This window comes from Ambystoma mexicanum, chromosome 2p (assembly GCF_040938575.1).
Source record: "Ambystoma mexicanum isolate Mex_15411 chromosome 2p, UKY_AmexF1_1, whole genome shotgun sequence".
Lineage (NCBI taxonomy): Eukaryota > Metazoa > Chordata > Amphibia > Caudata > Ambystomatidae > Ambystoma > Ambystoma mexicanum.
Window position 1 is genome coordinate 647,884,851 of NC_090923.1, and position 26,283 is coordinate 647,911,133.

The following is a 26,283-nucleotide window of genomic DNA, read 5'->3' on the forward strand; positions in this document are numbered from 1 at the left end:
CCGCTCCAGAAGTCAAGAGGACAACGGACCTCCTTTACCAGACGGTGTCCAGACGATAATGGGAGGATGGCAGACAGTGACGCAAACACAAGAGGCATCGTCCATACTGTCGCTCCAAGCGCCAGGCAGGAGAGGCGCAATGTGAAAGCACAGAGAGAAAGGTGCCAGTTTCCCCTCTACAGAGTAAGCGGAAGACCCCAGAAAGAACTGCCCATGCATCTCGGGAATGCAAAAGGGAACGGGAGAGCCACAAGGGCCGGAAGGTACAGGAGGCAGAAACCCTGTACAAATATAACATGCAGGACTATCTTCCTCGTGTCAGTACATGGCAAGCGAGGCAACCAAGGGGACAAAGAGAAGAGGAGAGAATCCAGGGTCGCAGATCCTCATAACACTCAGAGTTCTGTGTTGTAAGAGTGAAATGTATTGAGAGGACCAGGTGATGGGAGTCCTTCCCACTGATTGTAAGAGATTTTGTCATAAGTACAAAAGGCAGTCATTCTCCCAGGTTGTTTGAGACTGTACGCCAGGAGAAGGGAGGAAATTTCCTGGTCCACCAAGGAAACATTGTGTGGAACTTTGACCATAACCCACATAACCCAGGAGAAGAACAGTGCTGCTTTATTGCTTAGTTCATAGTGAACAGGTCAGAAGTTGGGTTTTCTTGACAGGAAGGTGGACACTTTAACAGACATCCTGACAATTACCTTAGATCTTTAGTTGAGGCAGGGAAACCCCTCTTAGGAATAGGGAAAATAGATTCTCTTTTCTTGCTTTATTAATAAAGATCTATAGCCCCAAACATGCCACCTTTGTGTCAGAATCCTTCTTCTGCAGCCTTATCGTAACCTTAATTTATGACTATTAGATCAGAACTAGATGAACCTTTGCTATACCATTACTAGATCAAAATACACAAGCGAGCCATATTGTATCCTAATCACTATAACCTTTGCAACAATTAGGGTGCCTAGCTTGTGCTGCATACAGAAAGATGGATACCCATCCTACCCCTCGCCTTTTACTTCTAGGTTTATGTTACATTAATCTATCAACTATTCTCGAGTTGCCCACTCTTGGTCTCTAGTCATGGCAGTCGCAGGATTATTATTCTGGAGTTTGATCTGAGAAATTAAATGCCTTTTCAAGGAATTTGTTTGAACACATCCATTCACTCATACAGCCATTGCATATATTTACCCATCTTTCTGCATTTCAGATTCCCAATCCATTGTGGCTTGATCAAGATGCACAGAAACTATGATAATGTCACCCCTCTCCCTTTAACCTGATCCATCGCTGCTTAAATCCCTATTCATTTTATTGTCACACACTTTCCCCACCCACCCCCCCAATCTCTTTTCTCCTTTTCAGACTACAGTCTAGATAACCAGAGTTGGATCACAATATGATAACTTCCAGACAAGATTCAGCGCTTTGAGACCAATACGGTGGTGATGATACAGTATAATACCTTCATGGCATAAATTTGTTTGTGGCAAAGTCTGCCGCATCTTTACGCGCATGAATGACTGTATTTGAAACTCTGCATCCTTATTTCGCTATTTCAAGCATTTTTTGTTTTCTCCGATGAATCCCACAATATTCAATAGTAGCTTTCTTAACAAAAAAGAACCAGGAGCTTAGATGATTGTGGGTAAATGAGACTTTTCTGCCAGTAATAGCCACTCTGTTTCTCCTTGTCAGGAGGGGATGAAGACAGACTAAAGAATTGAAATTCTCTTTAGGCAGCCAGACGAAAAGGGTGTCAATATGGGATGATTCATTGGTGAGTGGAACTGGTATCCCAAATGAGGGGTGAAAAATATGTGAGCCAGGAGACCATGGAGAACGCAGACAGACAAGATGAACAAGAGATGGTAAGCCACAGCTCTATACAGAGCCGTACAGCAGGGGGACAGAGTAGAGGCCCTAAAACACTCCCATAGCCCAGGACCAAGCAAGTAAAAGTGGAACATGAAGGAGTAAACCCAATAAAAGCTGCCTAAGAAGACACACAGGAAGTCGAGTCATGGAATAACTATGGACACATGAGAAAGACCGAATGGAAGCGGATCATTTAAGGTCAGAGCCTGAAGAAAGTAGACCACTGAAGGTGAACACGGAGTAAAGCTGCATGATGGAACTTGTTCAGTATTCCTCAAAAGCCTTCAATTGACTACAAGTAAAAACAAAGTATGCTGGAATGAGGAGCCAGAGTTTCCTAGCACATCTTATGAAAGTGAGCACAAAGAATAGCTGCATGTTGCGCCAACATTTTAAAATACTTAGAAACTATTTAAAAAAGGGACAATAAGAAAAGAAGGTGGCCTGCTGAGGGGGACACAGGTTCTAGTAGCCATTTTGAAAAGGACTACTTTTAAAGCCATTAAACACTGGGATCTGAAGCCTAGATCCCAAAGGTCAGTGAGAACAAGTTGGACTCGACCACCTCAAAACATGTAATACATTGGTAATAAATAACTTAACAAAGCATGAGTTCTGCCTAGGGACCTATTCTTTTAAAAATATTTAAGTGCATCATTCAGGGAGGACATCTTTATGGCCATTGAAACCATGAGAAAATTATGAATTGGGTCTCCATGGATAGAGAGGGTCAGAATCTGGCAACCTATATTTCAATTTCCATCTATACTTGCCATCCACTGCTATGGGAGTCAAAGCGTCCATGATTGGTTATAGCAATCCAGAAACCCATAGGACAAGAGGCACTAGAGCATCTTTTGGCTGTCTGGGGGCAGATGAAGGGATGTTCAGTTTCACAGCTACAATCCTCTGCACCTCTCAGAAGGTAAAATCATTGGTCAATATTACAAATGGCATTTAAGCCATACAATGCCCACATTGTCTGGGTGAGTAACACTGGTGAATGTATTTCTTCCACTGCACCATCGCTTACAGGCCTTCAGAGAAACTAACGGCACCTAGCTACTCTTCTCCATGGGGTGGCACTAACTAGTAGCAGCACTGCCATGTGCAAGGTCTCGCCCATGCCAAGTGCTTTAGGACAACGTGCCTAACTATTACATTTTATGTACACTTCTACATGCTTCACAGTCATGCCATTGGTTTTTAAGTGATTTGGATGCTTGGCTCCAAAAGGTGAACAGCCATGGTAGTTGGGTTCAATTGCTTTGATCTACATGTTTACAGTACAACACATCAAACATCTCAGTTCCTGGGCCAGAATAGTTGAGCCCATGCGCAGTACGTTCATCCAAGATAACACACCTAGTAACAACAACAAACAGAAGACTCACGCTAGTGCCACAAGTGAAAACTATTGTTAAAATAGGTTTCTTTCCACTTCATCTGCTACGGCTCTTACGACCATACCTTCTGGTTCAGTCACAGCACCACTGCCATAATATTACTAAGTCCTTACTTGACTGGATTACACAATCCTCATCTAGAACTCATGGACGATCTACAAAGAGCACGAAACAGAGTGGAGAGTGGTCAAGGCTTGATCTCAGGAGAGATTGAGCGTGGTCTGGGGCCCTCAATGAGTCCACACAGAATGACACACAATTCAGATTAGACAGTCAGTTATAAAAATGAAGTTATTTATTTTAGGCCTTTAGAACACACTGGACAATGAAATTAGCAGGCAGTGTTCTTGTTGGGTAGAATTTCCATCTAGTGCGTAATTTTCCCCACTACTTGAGTCCCCCAGCACTTTGTGTTTTTATCCGACTCCTCGGTGAGTGGGAAACTTGTTCCTCACCAAGTCTTGTTTTGTCACGGTGGGAACCCTTTTTGGTTACCTTTGATGGAGTCTGCTTTCCTCCATCTTTTTGAGGCATCTGTATTTTACTATTGCAACACACAGCATCTTCTGTGTGGTGTTGCTGGGAGCTCCTTGAGCTTCCCTTTTTGGTGTTCTTTTATATTCCTGTGATAACATTATGTTACCAGAATAAGGGGATCATTTTTTATCCTACCTATGCTTTCCTTTTGTGAGATCAGCACACCCCCATCTTAGGTGGAGTACTGAGGGGACACACCCCTTTTCTCACTTCTCCTGTAACCTTCTAGTTACAGTGGCAAGTCCATTTGAGTCGCTTGTGGCAGTGTATATTTTCTACCGACTTTTGGTAGTTTTTCACACAGGCTGCTATCGCAGCTGCGAGTAAAGACACGAGTCGGCATTGACCTAAAATGTTGCCAGTCTTCTTTTTTCACCAACTCACAATAGCTTGCCCTTTCTTGAGCCTTCCTCTGCCAAATTGCGTGGGGCATGGGGTTGGAGGGGGGAATGGGTGAAAGAGTCCTGCTGAATCCTTTGTCTTCTACGGGCTCCTATTGAGAAGCCCTCCCGGAGGTGCCAGTGTGTCTAGGAGGACAGGAAACTGGGAGGACACCGAAACTCAGGCCTTTGTCCTCTAGTATGTCTGCTTACATCCAGTTCCGACTGGGTGCCTGGCTGTCCCCTCTGACCAACCACCACCCAAAAATTGAATGTTGCATGCATGCTGATTGGCTGGGTTCCTGCATAAAAGGCAAGGGTCTTAATGCTGAAGCCAGAGTCGGACACTGGATGCTCCATTTCGAAGAAGAGGACATCTGCAGCTACCTCTAGCGACCGCCAAGCTGACTGAGTGACCGCTGCTGCTCCAGCCCAATCTTCTGTGCGACAGAACATCAAGCCAGGACGACTTACTCCATTGGATTGGTGGGCCTAACCAGTCGCAAGACCCTCTGCAGTTTGAGCCATCCCGCGAAGTGCTGCGACCTTCCAGACATACAAAACCCAGATAACATGGGACCTCTGGCATGGCTGCGGTGCATCATCTCGTCGAGCGCAGTTCCGGCTGCAAACAAGTGGGCATCTGTATGGGCCTACAGAGACTCCATACTGATCGTATAAGTCCCCTCAGAAGAATCGAGCACCTACAGAAGGAATAAAGTCTGCCAGGTGACAACCGTCACTGCTCCAAAGCCTGTGTTGGGCCCCTACAACCAAGTGCTGCGACAATCGTCTGCTAGGCATCCCTGAGACTAAGTCTTACTGCCGTTCCCACCAAATATTCCTCCTCCAGCCGCCAAGGCCAGAGACCCGAACCATAGCTGCTGTCAAATTACGTGGGAATCCACCAGTGACATTGACGTTACTGTCCGATTCTTCGGTACTTAGCTAGGTAGTTGTGTTCCTGCTCACTCCTACTCGGCTTCCTGAGACACACGCTGGGGTGGATGATTCAACTCTGTTCTGCCAGGCCCAAGGACATCCCACCCTAGTTGCTGAAATCCTTCAGGTTGCGTAACCAGCCCCCCTGAACCCCTTGAATTCAATTCCATTACTTGTTACGAAAACGCTTCATCTGAAATTAGATAACTTTGACAGCATCTGCCTTCCTTTGTTCTGCTGCCCAAGGGTCACTGGTCCCTGGTGACTTTTTGAGATACTTATTCCCCAGATAGGGTTGGACTTCTAAAGTAAGGCTTTCCTAAAAGTTGCCCATCTACCAGTATTGCTATTTCTGTAAATGTTGGTTGATGAATGATTTGCTAACCTGAAGCTACACTATACCATTGAAATGAGTATTGCCACAGCAATTGTCTATGTACACATCTATCTGTGTGAACTATTTTTACTTACCTGAACTGTAGTAATTTTTTAACATTGTCCTAGTATATATAATAACCAAGCATATTTTTCAATAACTACAGTGTGCCAGGTCAGGAAATCCCATATAAAGTTATGCCCTTGCCCAAGAAAGCTGCTGCTTTCAAAGGGGCTAGTGCTGCCATTCTGTGTGTGGCCCAGGCATGGGGGTAAGAGTGGCTGGTCCCATTCCACATCCATTGAGCCAGAAAGTCTAGGTGTGGGTCATGAGTGAAACCAATAAATGTCTCTGATTGGACAACTACTGGCTGTTTGAATGGTGCAGCCAATTCTTCAGATCAGCGTTGGAGCCAAGGATGCCCGGTAGACAAACAGCAACTAAAGATCCGAAGAAGACTCCTGAAGAGCCATGGCATCACTTCTTGAGCACGGCACAGTGATGCCCTGTTGTACTACCTGATCTCCTAAGACCTTGAGTGGTGCTTCAGCCCCTGAACTGGTGGGGCCACCTGCTCTCAATTCGAGGCTTCACAAGTTTCCCTGGACCACCTGGTGGACTGACCAGCTCTCTAATGGGCTACCTTGTCAGAAGAGTCATCGTTCAGCGAATTTCAGCATCCCAGAATAAAGGAATCCTGTCCTAGAGAAGTTTCATCAACCTCAACTGGAAGGGGGCCTGTAACGCTCACCTGGTATCCTCGGGGACGTCACTCAGCCTGTTCTGACCTCTTACGACCTTGAACCCTTCCCTGGAGGCTATTTGCCTGGAGACTGGGCCCGAAACACAGGATTGGTAGAGTTTAACTCCCTATTGTCTGTGTGCTTGAACCCCAACCCTTCCCTTTGATCCACAGCTCACCTTGTTTTCTTGGATAGTGTGCTCTCTGTCCTGCTTTCAGCGCAGGGGTGCGTTGATTGATGCGGGCTTGTTGCTGCCTAGTTACTTCACTGGCAAGAGTGACAGGTAAGTATAATGAGTCTTTCGAACAGTTCTCTGACTTCGTTCCTTTCCTTCCTTAGATGGTGGCCGGCGTCCGGGGATGGTGGTGTGCTGCTGAGATGAGTAGCGCTGAAGGTGAGTGAGAGCGCGATGCACCCCTTTCGTATATGTATTGAACTGAGTTATTTTCCTGTGTCTTTTAGGTGCCGCAACGTTTTCAGCGTGGATGCCGGTTATGAAGAACAAATGCAGTGGGTAAGCGGGTTTGCGGTGCCTCTAGATGTTCCACGCTAACCTGGAGTGTCTTTTCCCTCTTGCAGATGGATGAGAAGTTCCGGAGACAGAGTTCCCCCAGAGCGGCTGGGATTCAGGTAAGCGTTTGAAGCTCGTACAGTATTTAAAAATAAGCGAAGATTTGCAGAATGCTTACTAATGCCCCTTTTCTGTTATTTTCCCTTTTCCTTAGGAAGCGGTGTGCCGGGATGGGAATGACACCCTCGAAGATGCCCGCAGAACAGAAGAAGCGCTGCAAGATAAAGCTGTTCCTAACAGTGTTCTTGTTCTTGCAGGAGCAGAGCGCAGAAGAAAGATGCAGGCCTACTGGAGACTGATCCGAACACGGTGAGTGTCACGCTGCAGGTGCAGAAAACGCAAAGCATGTTTCTCAGCTTGGGTGTGGCTTAAATAGTCTCTGGGCTGAACCACACCCAAAAGACTAGACCGCACATGCAGTTCTGGGAACCAAAATATGTAGGGGCATCCATTTTGTCCCCATCAATGCACTACAAGTCCAATCCCCAATGTTATCCTATGGGAGTGAGTGAGTCTGGTGCCACAATCGCCAAGTCTGACTCCAAGTGGGTCTTTGGAGGGATGGAGAGGCCCTTGAGGGCCATGTAGGTGATCGTGGCCTGGCTCCAGCCAGACATCTTGGAGGGCTGGAGACATGAGGGGCAGGAATCATGACAGGCCTGCCGTCGTCTGTGTGCAGTGGTTGTCGCAGGAACTTCCCTTCCCACGACCTATGAAGTGTCCTGAAGAGGCCTGCAACAGCAAAACTTGCATTTCTTCATCGCCAGGGGTTGTATCTGGATCTGACGGAAGAATACTTGCACCTGCAGCCCCTGGGCACCTCCCACTGGAACGGTCGGTGGGAAATCCAACCTTCGGCGAGCCAGTCGACCCATTAAGTCATCTGGGAATATCCAAATCAGTGGCAGGGGGAAGTAGTGGGAGTAAACGCAAAGCATTTGTCGTAACCTCCTCCTTAAGACAACCTTGGGAACGCAAACCTTTGTATCCTAATGTTCCATTCCACTGCCTATTAAAAAAATGATTTGTGATGTATTGAGTCAGAATAACAAGCTCATTTTCAACATTTCAATGCAAACACAGTTCAAGATACAATAAAATTTAAAGCTTTTACTCACATCATTTCTTTCGACTATAGCTTTGACTAATATGATGTTATGTCGTAAGTGACAGTTTTCTAATCTTTATATTTAATATAAGCATTACATTATCTCCATATTCACTTATTTATTGAAAGATCCAAGTTAAAAAGAGCATAGAAAGAACAAAAAAATACAAATAGTAAGACAAGTAATCATATACAACTATGCACAAAGTAAAATAAAACAGTTTGTGTGGATCTACTATACATTATTGGCCGCTAATCTGTGAGGTGGTCTTCCGTACATGGTCCCTTATCCAGTTTGGGACCGGCAGTTGGTTTCCCACTCTACAGTAATGAAAAGGAGGACATCTCATGGGGTTTATGGTGGCTATTAGGGTTGTCCAATATATTTACAAAAGTGATTAGTGGGGCCCAATCTAACAGAAACTTTGCCATTGCTCAGCTCATTGCTGCTTCAATTTTGGACATATCAGCCACATACCATACTTTGGCCCAACATTCCTTTATGCTCAGTGTGCCTTGCAATTTCCAACGTTGAGCAATTATCAAACGTGCGGCCACTAGAAAGAAGGTGACTAATCTAGAGCTTCTGGCTGTTAGCTTAAAATGGCCTTGTGTATCTTCATTGGCCAGCAGTAGAATCAGCGGATCCATTTCTAGGTCAAACCCAGAGATGTCTTTAATCTGGGTCACTACTCTCCGCCAACGGTTTACACTTGGGGGGCATTCCCACCACATGTGGAAAAATTCGCCCAAGGATGCATTACACCGCCAACAATTGGAGGAAGGGGGCAGAGGGGGTGAGGAATAAACCTGTGTATATGTTCAGGGGTAAGGTACCATTGGAATATCAGTTTAAAGCTATTCTCCCTTAAATGGACCGCATGAGATGTCTTATTTGACCTGGTCCATATGTTGAACCATGCAAGGTCATCTATAGGTCTTCCTATAACCCTTTCCCACCAGGTCATATACGTGTGTGGGGGTTTGAACCTAATATTATTAAGTACCTTGTAGAGAGTTGCTACTTTAGTCTTGGGGGATCCCCTAAGAACAGGTCCTCAAACATGCAAATGCTCAAATCCATCGCTCTCCACTACCCCATATGCTTGTTTGCACTCCTCAAATGTCAGTGGGCGGTTATCTTTAAATAATTGCCCAAACGTGTGCAGGCCTCCCTCTTTCCAGTGGGTGAATCTTCCCTCATCTAGTCCCGGAGGGAATGCCCAGTTGCCCCACAATCCTGTTTTAGGCGAGGGATACGTAGTTACCTTATATTTACACGCCGCTTTGACCCAGTATTCTAATGTGGACCTAGAAGTTGGAAGGGCCTGCCTCTCGACTCAGACTCTTGGGGGAGATCCAGAATCTCATGCAAAGGGGATCCCATCGCTTCTTGTTCAATGACCACCCAATGTTTAATTTCTTGCATTCGCTCATCTGTACCGGTGCTAACTGGGCCGCATATAGATAGCTTTCTACATCTGGTACCGCTAGCCCAACTGCTATTTTATGTACCATTAATGTATGCCTAGCAACTCTGTCTCTTCCGGGACCATATAAAATTAAATATCTGCGATTGCAGATCCTTCATGGGAGTTATAGGTATCCAAATTGACAATGCCTGGAAGATATATAGCAAGCGCGGTAACAGTCATTTTGACTGCCGTCATGTTCCCAAACCAGGATATTTTGCAACCCCCCCACCTAACTAGAGCAACTGAGCGATATTAGCTACGTAAAGGTCTCCATACTTCGCTGTTAGGTTCACCCCTAAGTATTTTAAAGTTTGCCGGGCCCATGAAAAAGCGAGATTCCTATTCAGCTGTGCTACTATATCAGGCTGCTCTGTAATGTTAAGTATAGTTTATTTTGTCAAATTAATTTTAAAAGCCGAGACCTCTCGGAATCTTTCCAATAGCGTGATAATATGCGGTAAAGTAGTTCCTGAGTTCTGCTTATAGAAGAGGAGATCATCCGCATACAAAGCTGACTTGTGATGGTGGCCTGCTATTTCAAATCCTTCAATACCCTCAGAAGAGTGTACCAAACAGGTCAAGGGCTCAATAGATAGGGCGAACAACAGTGGGCAACCTTGGTGAGTTCCTCTACATAGGTGCACTGGGTCAGAGAATCTTAATTACTTTGATCTTTGTGAATGGCAATACAAAGTTAGCCAGTAGTAATTTGCGAAAACGCTGGCTAAGCCCAAATCCCTCCAAAACCGTACATAAATATGACCAATCAACACAGTCAAACGCTTTCTCTGCGTCAATTGAGAGTAGAGCCATTACAGGCTTATGTTTGTGCGCCCAGGCCGAAATATCTATCGTTCGCCAGATATTGTCCTCTGCTTGGCACCCGGGTATAAACCCTGTTTGATCTGGTAGCACCAGTGGCGGTAAAAACAGGCTAACCTTGTGGCCAACACCTTTGCGTATATTCGGGTGTCGTAGTTAAGGGCTGCGATCGGCCGGTAAAACGAGCATAAGGTGGGGTCTTTGTCCGGCTTAGCCAGTATAGTTAAGTTGGATTCCCCCATAGTGGGCGTAATCGTTCCCGTTTTGGCAAAGGAATTCAACAAAGTTGTCATGTAAGGGGCAAGAACTGTTGAAAATGTAATGAAAAAGGCGGCCGTGAAGCCGTGCCGGAGGGAACGAATGGCAAATGCAATTTCCTCCGATGTTATCAGTGCTTCAAGAGTTTGGCTTTGTTCATCCGTGTTCTGTGGGAGCTGGGCCTCGTGTATAAAAGGCATCTTGTTGCTGGTCTGCAGGTGAGTCTACTGCGAACAGTTCGGAATAGGAATGTGACAGAATCCGTACTTTCTCGCATTCATCAGTATGTAACTTATCGCTTTTATCTTTTAGAGAGCCTATCGCAGTTCTTCTCGGCTAAGCTTGGATTTTATAAACCAGCTAACGAGGCGTCTCGTCTGAGGTGCTAAAATAAAAGCATTTTGTACGAAACAGTTTATGCGAGATGTCCCCGTCCCACAGTACTTTCAAATCCGCTCTAGCTACTAGGAGTTGCCGGTATGTTTTTCTGGTCCCATCCCGTTTATACCGAGTCTCCCATTTGGTTACCCTCTCCTCGGCCTGCTCTCTCTGGGTGGATAGTAGCCTTTTCCAGGCTGTTGCTATGCTCATCAGCTCTTCCCTTAATGTGGGCTTGAGACACTCCCACACCCCCGAAATGGGCACCTCACCAGTAAGGTTTTCTTGAAAATACTGTGTAATGCGTTTGGTGATGTCTGAACATATGACCAAATCAGTGAGAAGTGAATCGTTCAGTCTCCACGCCATGAACCTTCCTGCTCCCTGGCCATAACCTTTCAAGTGTAATGTGATGGGAGAATTATCAGATCCTAAGGCCACTTCTATGGTGGCTGCTGTGATACCAGGAAGAAGGGATTGAGACACTAGGAAATAATCAATTCTGGAATAAGTGTGGTACACATCCAAAAAGTGAGAATAGTCACAGCTCTGAGGATGAAGATTCCGCCAAGCATCGACCAACGAGAAGTCAGCCATTGCCCTTTTGAAGGGAGCCGCCTTTGCTGACTCAGCAGAGGACTCCGGGCCTTTTCTTTACTTTATTACATTTATATAGCGCGGCCATAGATCCTAAGGCGTGAGGGCGCTACAAGACACATACAACAAATAACAAAGATCACAGAGAAACATGTGTAAGTGCTAAAAAAAGGCACGTTACTCATCAGATAAGAACTATACATAAGTTAATTAAAAAGGTGGGTCTTCAGCCTTTTCTTAAAGATTTCAAGTAACTCGATGCATCCAATGGAGAAGAAAGCCGAGTTGGCCACTTAATTAGTTCAACATTTCGGTACGAATAGTAGGTGCTGATTATTAGACCTTAGTGTTCTAATATTGTTTCTCATGATAAGGAGCTGTTGTAGGTATTCAGGCATGTTGCCAAGTCTACATTTTTGTACTAAAGTCAGAGTCCCGAACAGGATCCTTCACTCTACCAGCAGCCAATGGAGTTCACGTCTTGCAGTCGTGACATGATCTCTATATTTAAGTTTCATAACAGTTCCAGTTGCCCCATTTTGGCATACTTACAGTCTGTTGCAATCAGTCTTAGTAAGTCCCATGAGGAGACTAGAGCAATAGTCAATTTTTGATCCAATTATCGCACTTGCGATGGTTTCCGCATTCGTCTTGGGATATAAGGGGCCTTAGATGCGCTAGAAGTTTGATATAATAAGCACATGATGATACCAAGCTACTGACATGTTGCTTCATAGTCAGACGTTGGTCAAAGGTCACCCCCAGTGTTTTCACCTTTTTTAGTGGCATAATAGATTCTTCTCCCAGCTGAAAACCATCATACTGTGGGCCAGGTTCGTTTAGTGTGTGTGTGTGTGTGAGAGGATCCTATAACAAGCAACTCAGTTTTTGATTTGTTCAGAGTCAGCTTATTATGGACCATCCACGTTTCAATTAAGGCAAAGACTATTGATGGCAAGTTCATCCGCGCTATACGAACCAGAGAGCGGGACGACACTTGGAGTGTCATCTGCGTGGGTGGCCCTGTTGAAATTGTGCCATTTGTGGGAATAGATCTGTATAAAACTGCTTGCTGTTGATTGGGACCATAAACTGACACCACCGCAATGTCTTTTCCTCCTAAGCGCAAAACCACCCCATATTGTATTGAATTGTATTGTTTATTTATTTATAGAGCGCACCAGGCAGTTAAGCAACTGGGCGCTTGCAGAAAGTATAATCTTAGGTTACAAGTACATAGGTATTATACATTGCTAATATTATAGTTTCACATATACATAATTTCTTATGTTACAATGTCATATAGCTTACAAATAGGATATATTGCAGTTTCAAGTATTTTACATTAAATATACAGAATATTCAGTACCGTTAAGGCTTTAACAGTCATTGGCCAGAGTTTGACATTATCTTTGAACACATGGAAGGAAGGAGTAGCTCTGAGCGAATCTGGGATGGAGTTCCAAAGAAGAGCTGCTAGTACTGGGAAGCTGGACCCTCCAGTTCTTTTCAATTTGAAGTTGGGGACCTTGATACTATTTGATTGAGCCTTTCTAATAGGTCTTTCAGAGGTGTACTTTGTGAATTTCTCTGTGATGTATGCAGGAGCTTTATTATTCATACAGTTGTGCGTAATAATCAGAGTTTTAAGTTTGATGCAGTCATTGATGGCCAACCAGTTGACGGCTCTTCTTTGGTCCGATGTGTTGTCCTTTAGGAATGCGTAATGCTGTCCTAAGGGCATTGTTTTGTAGGGTTTGGAGTTTGTTAATGTTGTGTTTACTGGTGCTTAGGTACAGTGCATTGCAGTAGTCTAATTTGGAGAGGATGAGGGCTCGTGCTATGGTGGTACAGCTGTCTGTGGACAGGTATGGTTTGCATGCATGAATGAGTTTGCAGGTGTAGCTAGTTGCTGAGGCTGTAGCATTTACTTGCTTGTCAAGAGTGAGAGCTGAATCTAGGTAGAAACCTAAGGTTTTAACTTCCTTGGCTACCCTGATATATATATCTCCGCTTAGTGTCCTTTACCACTTTCACATGCTCAAACTAATTTCACTGTTAGGATAGAAACTCTGGCTTTCTTAGTAGCCAAGAAGCAAAATACTGATGTGGGAACCAGCGTGATATCATTTCATCTCAGTTCAACAAGTGAGTCTCTTGAAGAAGAGCAATGTCCGTTTTAAATTCCATTAGCTTTGATAGAACACTTTTCCTCTTTCTCAGTGAGTTGAGCCCCGGGACATTGATGGACACTATTTTTACATCAGCCATAATTTATAACCCTATAATCTGGTAGACCCCTGCGCCTCTGACATATGTACCTCCATTTGGGATACCACACCCCGTCCCATCCCACAATTATGCTATATTTCCCACACCTTTCCTGCGTATGTGTCCACACATCCAAAAAAACAAAAGGAAAGAGTACCAAAAAAACAAAACTAAAGTAACCCCATATGAGGTTGTCATCAAGCACTCTGCTTGAATTGGACTAGTGGTCCTACTGCCCTTAGAGTTATGAACAGATTGTACAATAACCAACCTGCTGCTGCCTTTGCAATTACCATTAGTATGCAGCCCTTTAAAGAGCAACAATAAAATAAGATGAGATAATTTTGCCCGCTTTTCAGTCTGGTGTGTCTTCTTCCCTGCTCCTCTCTCTTTTGTCCATGGACTGTCTCCTGCGGTCGCCTGCTCTCTTCCTAGATTTCGGTTGTGTCCATGGGGGTGCCAACGCTCCCAATGCCTGCTTGTCCGGTACATGTATCTCCGCTTCTGGGATCTTCAAAGTTTATACCGCTGCTCTAAGTGATGTATATGGGTGTTGAGATACATTTATTTGGAACATAATCCTGAATGGGTAGCCCCATTTATCGCGGATCCCCTTTTCAGTTAACCAGGTGGTCAACAGCTTCATTTGTCTGTGGCGCTGTATCGTGCCCTGAGAGAGATCTTGAAACAGTTAAACTGTCGATTCTCTGAATAGATCATCCCTCGCCTTAGCCTTCTGAAAGAGGAGATCTTTGGTTTTGAAATAAAATGACATGTAGTAAAACATCAGGGATAAGGTTTTGTCTCGTCTGAAAATTGGAGAATACTCTATGTGTGCGATCTAGCGTGAGATGCTCTACTTCATCTCCCAGTATCTCTTGGAATAGATCACAGACGTAACCTTCTAGATCTCGGTCCAAAATTTCTCTTGGCACTCCTCTTATTCTCACATCGTTTCTGCGGGAACGGTTTTCGACGTCTGCTAGCTTTTCTTCTGCGGTGCGCCGATGGTGTTCCAGTGCTGTTACCCTTTGTTCAAGCTAACCGTAGAATTGCGTCTGCTCGTAAAAGGCTGTTTCTAGATCATCCAACTTAAGATTCATTTTGTTGTACAGTACGTGATAATTCCTGAAAAGAGCTTTTAAGGTCTTTAGCCGTTGACACCATTTCTTTTTGTAGTAACGGAATAGGCGTACAATGTCTCCCTTATTGGCAGGCTGGGCTTCCTCATCCTGCGCTGAGGATTGCTCTGGTGGCGACTTTGGGTGTTGGAGCACATTCTTAATTGACACACCTGATTTTTCCTTGGTTTTGCTAGTCTTCATCCTGCACATATATGGGGTTCTCAAGCGGGCCAAGTATCTAGGCTTCTCTCAGCTGGGGTGAAGTGAGGCGGGACGGATTCTCTTGTGATTATCCCTATACCTCCTGTTTCGGGACTTCCCGTAAAAGGCGAGCGTTGAGTATAAGCACCCAACACTTCTTGCACTTTCTTGGAGGACCGTTATTTACTGTCTCTCTATTGAAGGTATCCGTTCGCTCACTCAGCCCCTCTGTGTTCCTCTATCTCTTTATGGATGCTCTACCAATCGTGGAGACCCTTGGCTCTCTCCACTCCCCGGGAGGTGCTTAGGTACACCCAATGATGTCCAGTAATCTCAGTCATGTATTGCTACGTAATCCATTTGGGTTTTGGGCTTGTGGGCACTTCACAGCCAGCTGGTGCTATGTTCCAGTGGCTGCTGTAATATCCCCCCCCCTCAGGTGCCCCCTCGAATCACATATTTTAACAGTGCTTAGTGCTTTGTGAGTGGTATACGACACTTGCCTGTGCTGGATTCCTTCTCTGAAACTACACACCCCGGTCCTCCATTTCGTTCCCAGCTAGGCTCCCTTTCACGGAACCGATCGGGGGATGAAGGATAGACCCATAGTCTAATGTCCCACTCCATGCAACCACCTGCAGTTGTAACATGTGGTCCTGATGTTGTAGCTGCTTTCCGGCCCTCCGCTGTGATGGCTGCCGGAAGTGGACGTCCACTGTGGCAGTTTCCGCAGGATGGTGCTAATGCTTCCCTGGATGCCAAGAAACCGATGTTCTGTCGGTGCAGCCGCCTTTGTCCATACCACTGCGCCTTTCACCTGAGGAAGAGGGATGGCAGGGAGGCAGGGAGGGTATGATGATCTGCTGCGCTCCGGCGCAGAACTCCCCTCGGCTAAGGTCTTTCCTGGCTCTCTGTTACATCTCCTACACCTATCATCCCCTCTGCGGTTGCCACGCCCCCACCCTCGGCCTCTTGCCGTCCCACTCACTCACATACACATCCAATTGCACGCATGTCCAGGCGCCCATTCAGTCAACATACCCGGGGGTTTACTCATTCACCTGGCACTTACTTTCCCTCCCGCTCCTGGCAGCTACACTGGAGGCTTCCATGTCGCCAAGTTGCCCTGAATGGACCTCGGAGGATCCGCGCGTCACGTGACTCTCCATTGCAGCAATACTTCCGTATCACGTGATTTCTGTCACTCCCCATCACGTGATACGCCGTCATTGGATAAAAGAGTCCGGAAATCAATGAGCTTCGCTTCACAGCTGTTTCCACCCGGATTCCGTGACGCTCGTTCTGGTGCTAACTCTACGGATTTTCTCGACCACGTTTTCTGTACCACGGATTGCCTTTGCCTTGCCCAAGTATTGACATTGGATCACCAGTTGCCGGACTACCTTTGCTCATTGGATTCCTAGTGCCGTTGCCTCTTGTTACCTCGTTTTGGAACTGTTTTCTCGCTACCTGACCCTTGGACTGTCCCTGATCTGCCTTACGGATATTGTTTCTTGCCTTGGATTCTTGGCCTCTGGCCTTCACGCTGGGCGTTTGCCTGTCTGCATATCCACCACTTGGGGAACCCCCAACGCCTCTCTGCTGATATTGAAACATCTATTACCAACACATTAGGTAAGCCATTTAGGATCATTTCCCTGTGGTTCTATTCTTGCCAACTGCTCTGTGCTTATCCTATAACCCATTGCCTTACAGCGTTCGAGGGGTCCTTTTCCGGCTGTTCCCGAATCCAGGCCTACGAACCACTTCACCTGTGGCCTCAAAGACCACACAGGCAGTATTTCTGGTGCTGTCTGTGCGGTACTTGGGGACGGAGGTATCCTTACTCTGCACGACCATCAAGTCTGTAACAGACTGTGAAGCCTCTGGCCGTCGGAGTATGGATCCCTCCGCCGGGGACCCCGTGACCGCTTTAATGCAGGCCGTAGCGGCTCTCAGGACTGACATGGCCACAGCCACAGCCGCCATTCACCACCGCCTAGACCTCCTACAAAGCGCACATCATTCCCCGTCTGCGGACATCGAGTTTAGGGATGCCACCCCTCCAGTCCAGGCCATACCTGCTTCCGCTCCTGCCCCTGTACTGGTCCCAACCTCCTCTCCTCTTGCTGCCCCAGAACGCTTTCAGGGAGACCCACGGACCTACCGCACCTTCATAAATCAATGCAGACTCCATTTCTTGTGCAGACCTCAGGCCTTCCCTGATTCGGTAACAAAAGCCGCTTATCTCATCTGTCAGGCATAGCGGCCACTTGGGCAAATCCGTTCTTAGATGGCAACCACCCTGTATTGTATGATTTTGAGCTTCTGGTCACAGAGATGGCTAAAGTGTTTGACACCCGCTACAAGGCCCAGGCAAGGGACCTGGAACTATTGGACCTTACACAGGGTAAACAATCATTGATCGAGTACATCACCCGGTACAACCAACTCGCCGCTGAAACCTCTTGGCCTGAGGAAAAGAAGGCGATCGTGTTCTACCGAGGACTCAGTGGTGCTATGAAAGACGCCCTTTCAGTGGTCCCTGCCCTTCCTTCTGATTTCACAGACCTTGTAGACCTTGCCCTACAGGTGGACGCCCGCAAATCCGAACGAAGGATGGAATCCACGGTTGGGCAGCCATCTCCAGCGCCGTCTTCCGTCGGTTCCGAGCCCATGCAAATAGGCGGAATCCGGAGTCCCATAACACAGTCAGAACGTGAACGTCGAAGAACCAATAACGCTTGTTTCTATTCTGGTCTAAACGGACATTATGTAAAAGAATGCCCCCGCCGACCGAGAAACAAAGTGCCGGGTTTTCAGAAGGCTCGCCCATGATACCGGGGGCACCGGCGAGCCCATTCACGACCCCCGCTGACCCTGCATTTGGTCCTATCAGACCTGTTAAAGTACAAGCCCTCTTGAAACCCACCAGAGAGATCGTTCATGCTGTGCAAATAGTGATAGACTCCGGAGCCACGAGTTGTTTTATGGACATTGCGCTAGCACATCGTCTTAACCTACCTCTGATCCAAAAGGATCACCCCGAACCGGTACAGGCTGTTGACGGCACCTCTTTAGCCTCCGGCCCGATTAAGCATCAAACCGCACCTTTGGAGGTGGTCATACAAGGTACCCACAAGGAAAACTTGTCGTTCGACCTCATTACCACACCCCAGTTCGGGGTCATACTGGGAATACCCTGGTTGAAACACCATAACCCGTTAATCAACTGGGGTACGGGACAAGTACTATTTGAGTCAGAAGAATGCCAACATTTCTGTCTCATAGATCCGGAGTCACTCTCATCTCCTGCCTCTATTCTCGGCGCTATGGTTTCCTCCCACATCAGCGACACGGCACCGGACGGCACGTCAGCACACACCGTGGGAGCCGTTATGGCAGGCATCCCCAAGGAATACCAAGATTACCACATGGTCTTCGATAAGACCGTAGCGGAAGGCCTACCTCCACATAGGCCCTATGACTGCCCTATCGATCTCCTTCCAGAAGCTCCCATACCCAAGGGAAGGGTCTACTCGCTATCACCATCCGAGGAACAAACCCTAAAGCACTATACACAACAGGCCTTGCGTTTGGGTCATATCCGGCCGTCCTGCTCTCCGGCTGCTAGTCCTATATTCTTTGTACCAAAGAAAGAGGGTGATTTGCGCCCATGCGTGGATTACAGACGACTGAATTCCATCACAATAAAGAACAGATATCCTATATCCCTCTTATTTCCACGCTCCTGGATAGGCTGACTAAGGCATCGATCTATACCAAACTAGACCTAAGAGGGGCATATAACCTGGTCCGAATACGAAGCGGTGACGAATGGAAAACCGCGTTTTGTTCCCGACAGTGGTTGTTCGAGTACACCGTGATGCCCTTCGGGCTTTGTAATGCACCTGCAACGTTCCAACGTTTCATCGATGACATTTTCTCTGATATCTTGGATACGTATGTGGTGATCTATCTAGATGACATCCTGATTTTTTCTTCTTCTTTGGAGGACCATGTCTCTCATGTCAGGGAAGTTCTATCACGCCTTAAGAAGAATGCATTGTTTGCCAAACCCGAAAAATGCTCGTTCCATGTCAGAGAGGTGGACTTCCTGGGTTTCCACATATCTCCTGGGGGACTATCGATGAATCAATCCAAGGTCCGTGCTGTCACGGAATGGCCAATCCCTGGCAACACCAAACAATTACAGTCCTTTATCGGCTTTGCTAATTTTTACCGACGATTTATAGTTGGGTTTTCTTCCATTGTATCTCTCTTGACGGCGTTAACTAGCCCTCTTGTCCCCTTTACCTAGACCTCCATACACCAGAAGGCGTTTGACACTCTCAAATCTAGGTTTGTCTCAGCCCCTGTGTTGCAGCACCCCGACCCAGATCTACCGTATGTACTAGAAGCAGATGCCTCTTCGTATGCTCTAGGTGCCGTGCTGTCCCAACCATGCCCTGCCACGGGCTGTTTACATCCGGTTGCTTACCATTCGCGGAAGTTCTCCGCAGCCGAATCCCACTACAAGGTGACCGAGAAGGAACTCCTGGCCATCAAGGATGCCCTCCAGGTCTGGCGGCACCACCTCATGGGGGCAAGGCACCAGACGATAGTGTACACAGACCATAAGAACCTCCAGGACTTGGCCTCGCTTAAATGCGCAAATAGCAGACAGGTGCGTTGGCACTTGTTCTTTGCTGCTTTTGACTTTGTGGTTAAGCACAGGCCGGGTTCGGTCCATGGCAAAGCTGACGCTCTTTCTCGCTCCCCTGGGGGGGAAACGCTGCCTCTGTTCCCGGACACGGTTTTGGGAAAGGGCCATGTCATATGTCTATGTACACCATCCCCACCCATGCTTACGACCATCAAGCAATGGGTTTCCCAACATCCACACTTACTCAATGAATGGGATATCGTACTTCAGGAGAGGTTGCCATTCGTCCAGGGTAGACTGTACCTTCCCACGAGCGATGTCCGCAATCAGGCGCTTGCTTGGTCACACGACGCGGCTATCAACGGCCACCCAGGGCAGCAACGTACTCTTGAGTTGCTACACCGATGGTGTTGGTGGCCATCCATGAGACGAGACATAGATAACTATGTTAACACCTGCTCAGTCTGTGCTCAATGTAAGGCTCGTAGGGGACGTCCCTTGGGGTTACTCCAACCACTACCTATTCCCCCCAGGCCTTGGCATACCATCTCCATGGATCTGATCACAGACCTACCACGCAGACAGGGCTATGATACCGTTTGGGTTATAGTAGATTCCTACACCAAAATGAGCCGCTTCATCCCCTGTACCGGCATTCCCTCAGCCCCGACCCTTTCCCGCCTGTTCTTTAAGGCTGTTTTTTGTCTTTTCGGTCTTCCGCAGGTTATTGTATCGGATCGTGGGTCACAGTTTACTTCCTGCTTCTGGCGTGCCCTCACCAAGCTCTTAGGCATTGATGCTCACTTTTCTTCTGCCTATCACCCAGAAAGTGACGGGCAGACGGAGAGAGTTAACCAGGCCCTGGAACAGTACCTGTGTTGTTTGACCCTCCAGTATCAGGATTCCTGGTTTAGCCTACTCCATCTCGCTGAGTTTGCATATAATAATGCCCGACATTCTGCTACGGGTTTCTCTCCTTTTTATTCTATGTACGGTCAACATCCCCGCACTCTCCCACTACCTGACCTCACTACTGCCACTCCTGCTGCTAACGCCTGTGTTCGCGATCTGGCCGATGTCCATGCTCAAACCCTTGTCCATCTTCATGAGGCACAGGCAGTTATGAAATCAAAGGCTGACAGGAAGCGGACGGCGGCCCCTGATTATCATGTGGGTGATCGGGTATGGTTGTCGACCCGGCATCTACGCATCCCCGGTTGTCGCAAACTGTTGCCTCGCTTTGTTGGTCCCTACAAAATCACTCGCGTCCTGAACCCTGTTGCTTTTCGCCTTGGGATCCCTTCTGCCTGGCGGCTCCACCCGGTTTTTCATACTTCCCTCCTCAAACCCTGTCTTGCTCCTACCCGTATCACTACGCCTCCTGCTCCCGTTTCACTATCCACCCCTGATGAGTACGAGGTCAATGCCATCATGGGTTCTCGTCTTCACAGAGGGCACCTTCAGTATCTCGTTGACTGGGTGGGTTATGGCCCTGAAGATCGTTCCTGGGTTCCCTCCTCTGATGTCCATGCCCCTCTCCTTGTTGCTCGATTCCATAGGGACTGCCCTGCCTGCCCACGAGGTCGTGGGCCGTTGAGGGGGGACTCTGTTACGTCTCCTACACCTATCATCCCCTCTGCGGTTGCCACGCCCCCACCCTCGGCCTCTTGCCGTCCCACTCACTCACATACACATCCGATTGCACGCATGTCCAGGCGCCCATTCAGTCAACATACCCGGGGGTTTACTCATTCACCTGGCACTTACTTTCCCTCCCGCTCCTGGCAGCTACACTGGAGGCTTCCATGTCGCCAAGTTGCCCTGAATGGACCTCGGAGGATCCGCACGTCACGTGACTCTCCATTGCAGCAATACTTCCGTATCACGTGATTTCTGTCACTCCCCATCACGTGATACGCCGTCATTGGATAAAAGAGTCCGGAAATCAATGAGCTTCGCTTCACAGCTGTTTCCACACGGATTCCGTGACGCTCGTTCTGGTGCTAACTCTACGGATTTTCTCGACCACGTTTTCTGTACCACGAATTGCCTTTGCCTTGCCCAAGTATTGACATTGGATCACCAGTTGCCAGACTACCTTTGCTCATTGGATTCCTAGTGCCGTTGCCTCTTGTTACCTCGTTTTGGAACTGTTTTCTCGCTACCTGACCCTTGGACTGTCCCTGATCTGCCTTACGGATATTGTTTCTTGCCTTGGATTCTTGGCCTCTGGCCTTCACGCTGGGCATTTGCCTGTCTGCATATCCACCACTTGGGGAACCCCCAACGCCTCTCTGCTGATATTGAAACATCTATTACCAACACATTAGGTAAGCCATTTAGGATCATTTCCCTGTGGTTCTATTCTTGCCAACTGCTCTGTGCTTATCCTATAACCCATTGCCTTACAGCGTTCGAGGGGTCCTTTTCCGGCTGTTCCCGAATCCAGGCCTACGAACCACTTCACCTGTGGCCTCAAAGACCACACAGGCAGTATTTCTGGTGTTGTCTGTGCGGTACTTGGGGACGGAGGTATCCTTACTCTGCACGACCATCAAGTCTGTAACACTCTCCCCTCAGGCGGTCCTCACTCCCAGGCCAGTGGCGCTTCACTCTTTACATTGCATTGAGAATTTGTGGCCATCTTTGTTTTCGTGTGACAGCTGCGATCAGGCAAATTTCAAACAATTCCAGGCATCTCTGGATCTCCGACTAGGTGTGTAGTTGCTCGACACCTTCCAACTATGTAATTTGTCAATAAGGAAGCTTAATATTAGATATTTCGGCGTGCAGTCGGCCGGCGAACTGCGTAGGGCTGCAGAGCCTCAGAAATTACACCTCCATTAGGTTCCAGTCTGGCCACGTCCCCCCATTCCACTGCCTTTTGTTTGTCAAACCAGAGTAGTATTTTCTGAAAGATAAGAACACAATTTACTAACCCAATAACCTTGTAGAATTTATTTGAAAAATCACCAACACAAGTAATTTAGAACTTCCCTACAGAGACTACATTCGGGGGAGTAGCATTATGGCTCATGTGATTTTTGGGCACAATGCCCCATTCTTCTAAGGGATCGGACTGCTGATGTTAGGGAAACAGACTTGTGCCCTGGTTTCATCCGCACTGTTATGTTAAGTTGTCTTGTACCGTGCACCGTTGCCATTGGCAGAGTCTCCCGGTGCTCACGTGGCGTTGTATCAAAGAGGGTGGGTTAGTGAGGGATAGGATAGAAGTTGAGCTCTGCTGTTGATGCTTGAGGAACTAGGAAAAACTGGCACGGGTGCAAGTCGGTTTTTAAGTGAGTTTTGATGGTGTGCACTAGCTTGTTGTATCCAGAGGGGCGAGACCCAGTGTGGGAGATTGTGGTTGTCAAATGTTTGTTATGTTTGATGTGTATTTTGTTTATGTTTTGCGTGTAATTTGGCTGACCCATAGGGCGTGTGTGGTACTTGGGAGGCAAGCGGGAAAGTAGCAGTGGTGTTAAGTACATTGGCTACCCTAAATGATTACATGCAATACCTTGGTTACTTTCACAATACCTCTGACTTGTTATACCTAGGCTAACCATCATGATTCTTCTAAGTGCAATACCTTGGCTATCCTTGAAAGTTCTCATAGGTGCCATAAACAGGCTAATTTCACAGCTCTTCTAGGTGCTACACATTGGCTACCGATAAAAGGTCTGAGCGCAATACATAGGCTAGCTTCACATTTTCATCTAAATGCAGTGTATGTGCTATCCTCCTGAAACTATTGTGCGAGACGCAAGGGCTAATCTTCACATTTCTTCTAAAATTCAATACATAGGCTATCCTTCACAATTCATCCAAGCGTAATACATAGGATAGCCTTCACATTTCTGCTTTGCCGTCACGTCTCTCCCTCCCACTTCTCTACTTCAACCAATTCTACAGCATTAATTTACTTACCTTGTGTGTTGATCAAGTCAAATAAATGCATTTTAAGAACCTGTGGTGAATGTATATATGTTTATTATTGAGATGGTGCGACAATATCACCTGCTTGTTTCATTTTTTAGTGTGTGTAAAAGGCCTAGAATAAATCTTTGTATTTTTGTACATACCAATCTAAATTGAATTTATTGGGCATTATATTGTGTGAACTCATTTTAAGCCCCCTGACCCCACTCGCACTCTCCTGAGAATAGTCTTCACTGCTCTCCACGTTTACCTTGATTGGGTTTTGGCTAACCTTTCAGAGTTCCCTGTTCATGATAACTAGGATGGCCCTCCTAAAATCAGTCCACAAGGCCAGATTCTAGAAATCCATCTCAACAAGCATCTTGCAAGAAGGTGCCAAAATGCATGAAGAAAGTGGAGCATGCTGCACCTGGCAAGGTAGGACAGTCAACAAAGGACAGGCCATCTTGAACAGGGATTAAAACACGCTGAGAGGCCATTTTGAGTACATGGCCCTTTCTAGTGCATTGTACTGACTAAACAGGCAGTGCGTGACAATGCATCCACAAGAAGGGTCAAAATATAGTAACTACCTCCAGCCTGTTCAGAGGATGCTTGGAAAGTAACAAAAAGGTTACCTTAGCACAATGAAAAGAGGACACTACAGGTAAGATAAATTGTGCTGCAAGGGAAAACGCATCATAAAAAGGAGACGACTACCCTTGTACTGCTATAGACACAAGGGCTACCCAGTGCATTGAAAACATTGCTAAAGGGACCATAGGGGCTCATGACAGCTCATCATACAAGGTGCGGGTACGGGCATAGGAAAACACGGATGACCAACAAAGGGGAGAAAGATCCCCTTGCTACGGCCTTATAACAAAAGGTCCAGTGTCCCCACAACAAAGAGACTGTAGGAGGTGACCGTCAAAGGCGATGAAAAAAAAATCTCATTGAGTTCAATAGTAGTGCTGGAAGGCTCAGGATAGAGGGGGTAAGATTTGCAAAAAAAGAAAACCTTACCAACAAACACTGTCAGACACAAATCTATCAGTCCTGTTTTCTTATGCTAGGGTGTTCAGTCTAAGAATGAATGAGCCACAAATTAAATTATGAATTGACATGAGCTTCCAAAAAAACAAAACCATACCAAAGTCATTCTTGCAGCAACATCTCAAATACTGTGCTGCACTCCCATTCCATTCCATCCAAATCTTAATTCATCTTCTGACCCCTACTGCCGGCTTGGACATCTCTTTAAATTCTTATGTCAACTTCTTCAAACACTATTCTGTTAGCCCTCGCAGGAAGCATATTCAGAGAATCACGTGAAAATGTGCAATTTTCAGTGCTTAAAGATTAGACATTCTAAGGTGAAATGTGTGCATGTCGTAAATACCTTACCATGTTACACAAACATTCTTAGACTTATCTTTTCAATGAATATTTATAACTAAAAACTTCAATAGCATGCTCCATGTACATCCCTCATTCTACTAAGGAAAATACTTAGAAAGGACGGCCTTCATTTCTATGTTGTATCAGTGAATGTTGAAAAGCAGACATACTTACACATATATAGCATCTCTATCCATGATATGATTTAATCCTTCGTCCATTCGAAAAATCTTATGGAACCGATGGTTATAAACATCTGCCACCACCATCTATTAATAAAAATAGCTTTTAGAGCCATACAATGTATCAATGTATTAAAGCACAATGCATTTTTAATACAAGTGTTTGAACATTATCTTAAGTTGATCTTACAGAGACATCCATACATCCAGTATCATACTGCATTCATCTTTTTTGCTCACATATTACTTTTGTCTGCTCAAAACCCTTGATCCACTTTTAACTTTTCTATCCTATTTCTAAAATGATTCTGCTCTGGCTCACCTTTTGTTCAATTATTGATTATACTTGGATAACACTTTCGCAAAATACATTGTTGTAGTTTGAATACTGCTTACCTTTTGTATGGGCATCTTCTGCATTACCTTTAACGGTAATGGATATTAAAATCAAAAATACAGTGGGAATGCAGAACGCTCAACACTAAGTTGTAAATATTCTGTTCTTGGATCTGGAAGATCCTTATATTCATGTGGAGAGAGGTTATCTGCCAGCCTGACTCATCTTCACATTATGATCTCACATTAGATCTTACTTTCTATACTTTCCCTATTAAACCAGGAACATGGGTGACTCGAGTGGGATCCCGACTTAGTTTGGAATCATTCATTCGTCAAACTGTTTTATACAGACCATTTTGTCTTGTATCGTTAGTGAGCTACATGCTGGGACAAGTTATTCAATTCATGTTTTTCTTTTTTTTTTTTTGGTAGTTTCTTCGAGCACATCTTCACGTAAAACCATTTCTTCAGCAGGCAGCAAGCTTCTTTCTACCTCCATCTCATTAAGTGGAATGGTTATATTGCCTCATTCCAAAAAGAGTTGCTAGAAGACTGAGGGTATTCTCAGTGGCTGAAAATACAAACTGGGTGATAATCCCAAAGCAGTTTGTCTACTTTCTTTTCTAAGTAGCCCTGCATCTGAGCAAGCACAAAATGCACTGTACAAATTTTAACTGCACATGGCATCATGATCATTG

The 26,283-nt window shown here is 46.2% G+C and overlaps 1 protein-coding gene across 2 annotated transcripts in view; it reads right to left on the bottom strand.

Moving 5' to 3' along the window:
* USP4 (ubiquitin specific peptidase 4) overlaps positions 1 to 26,283 on the bottom strand; it is a 2,223,295-nt gene that overhangs the window by 964,953 nt on the left and 1,232,059 nt on the right. For both annotated transcript variants that reach the window (XM_069644193.1, XM_069644194.1), the window contains one exon: positions 25,239 to 25,333. In XM_069644193.1, coding sequence (XP_069500294.1) covers positions 25,239 to 25,333 — 95 coding nt within the window. The remainder of the gene's footprint in view (positions 1 to 25,238; positions 25,334 to 26,283) is intronic.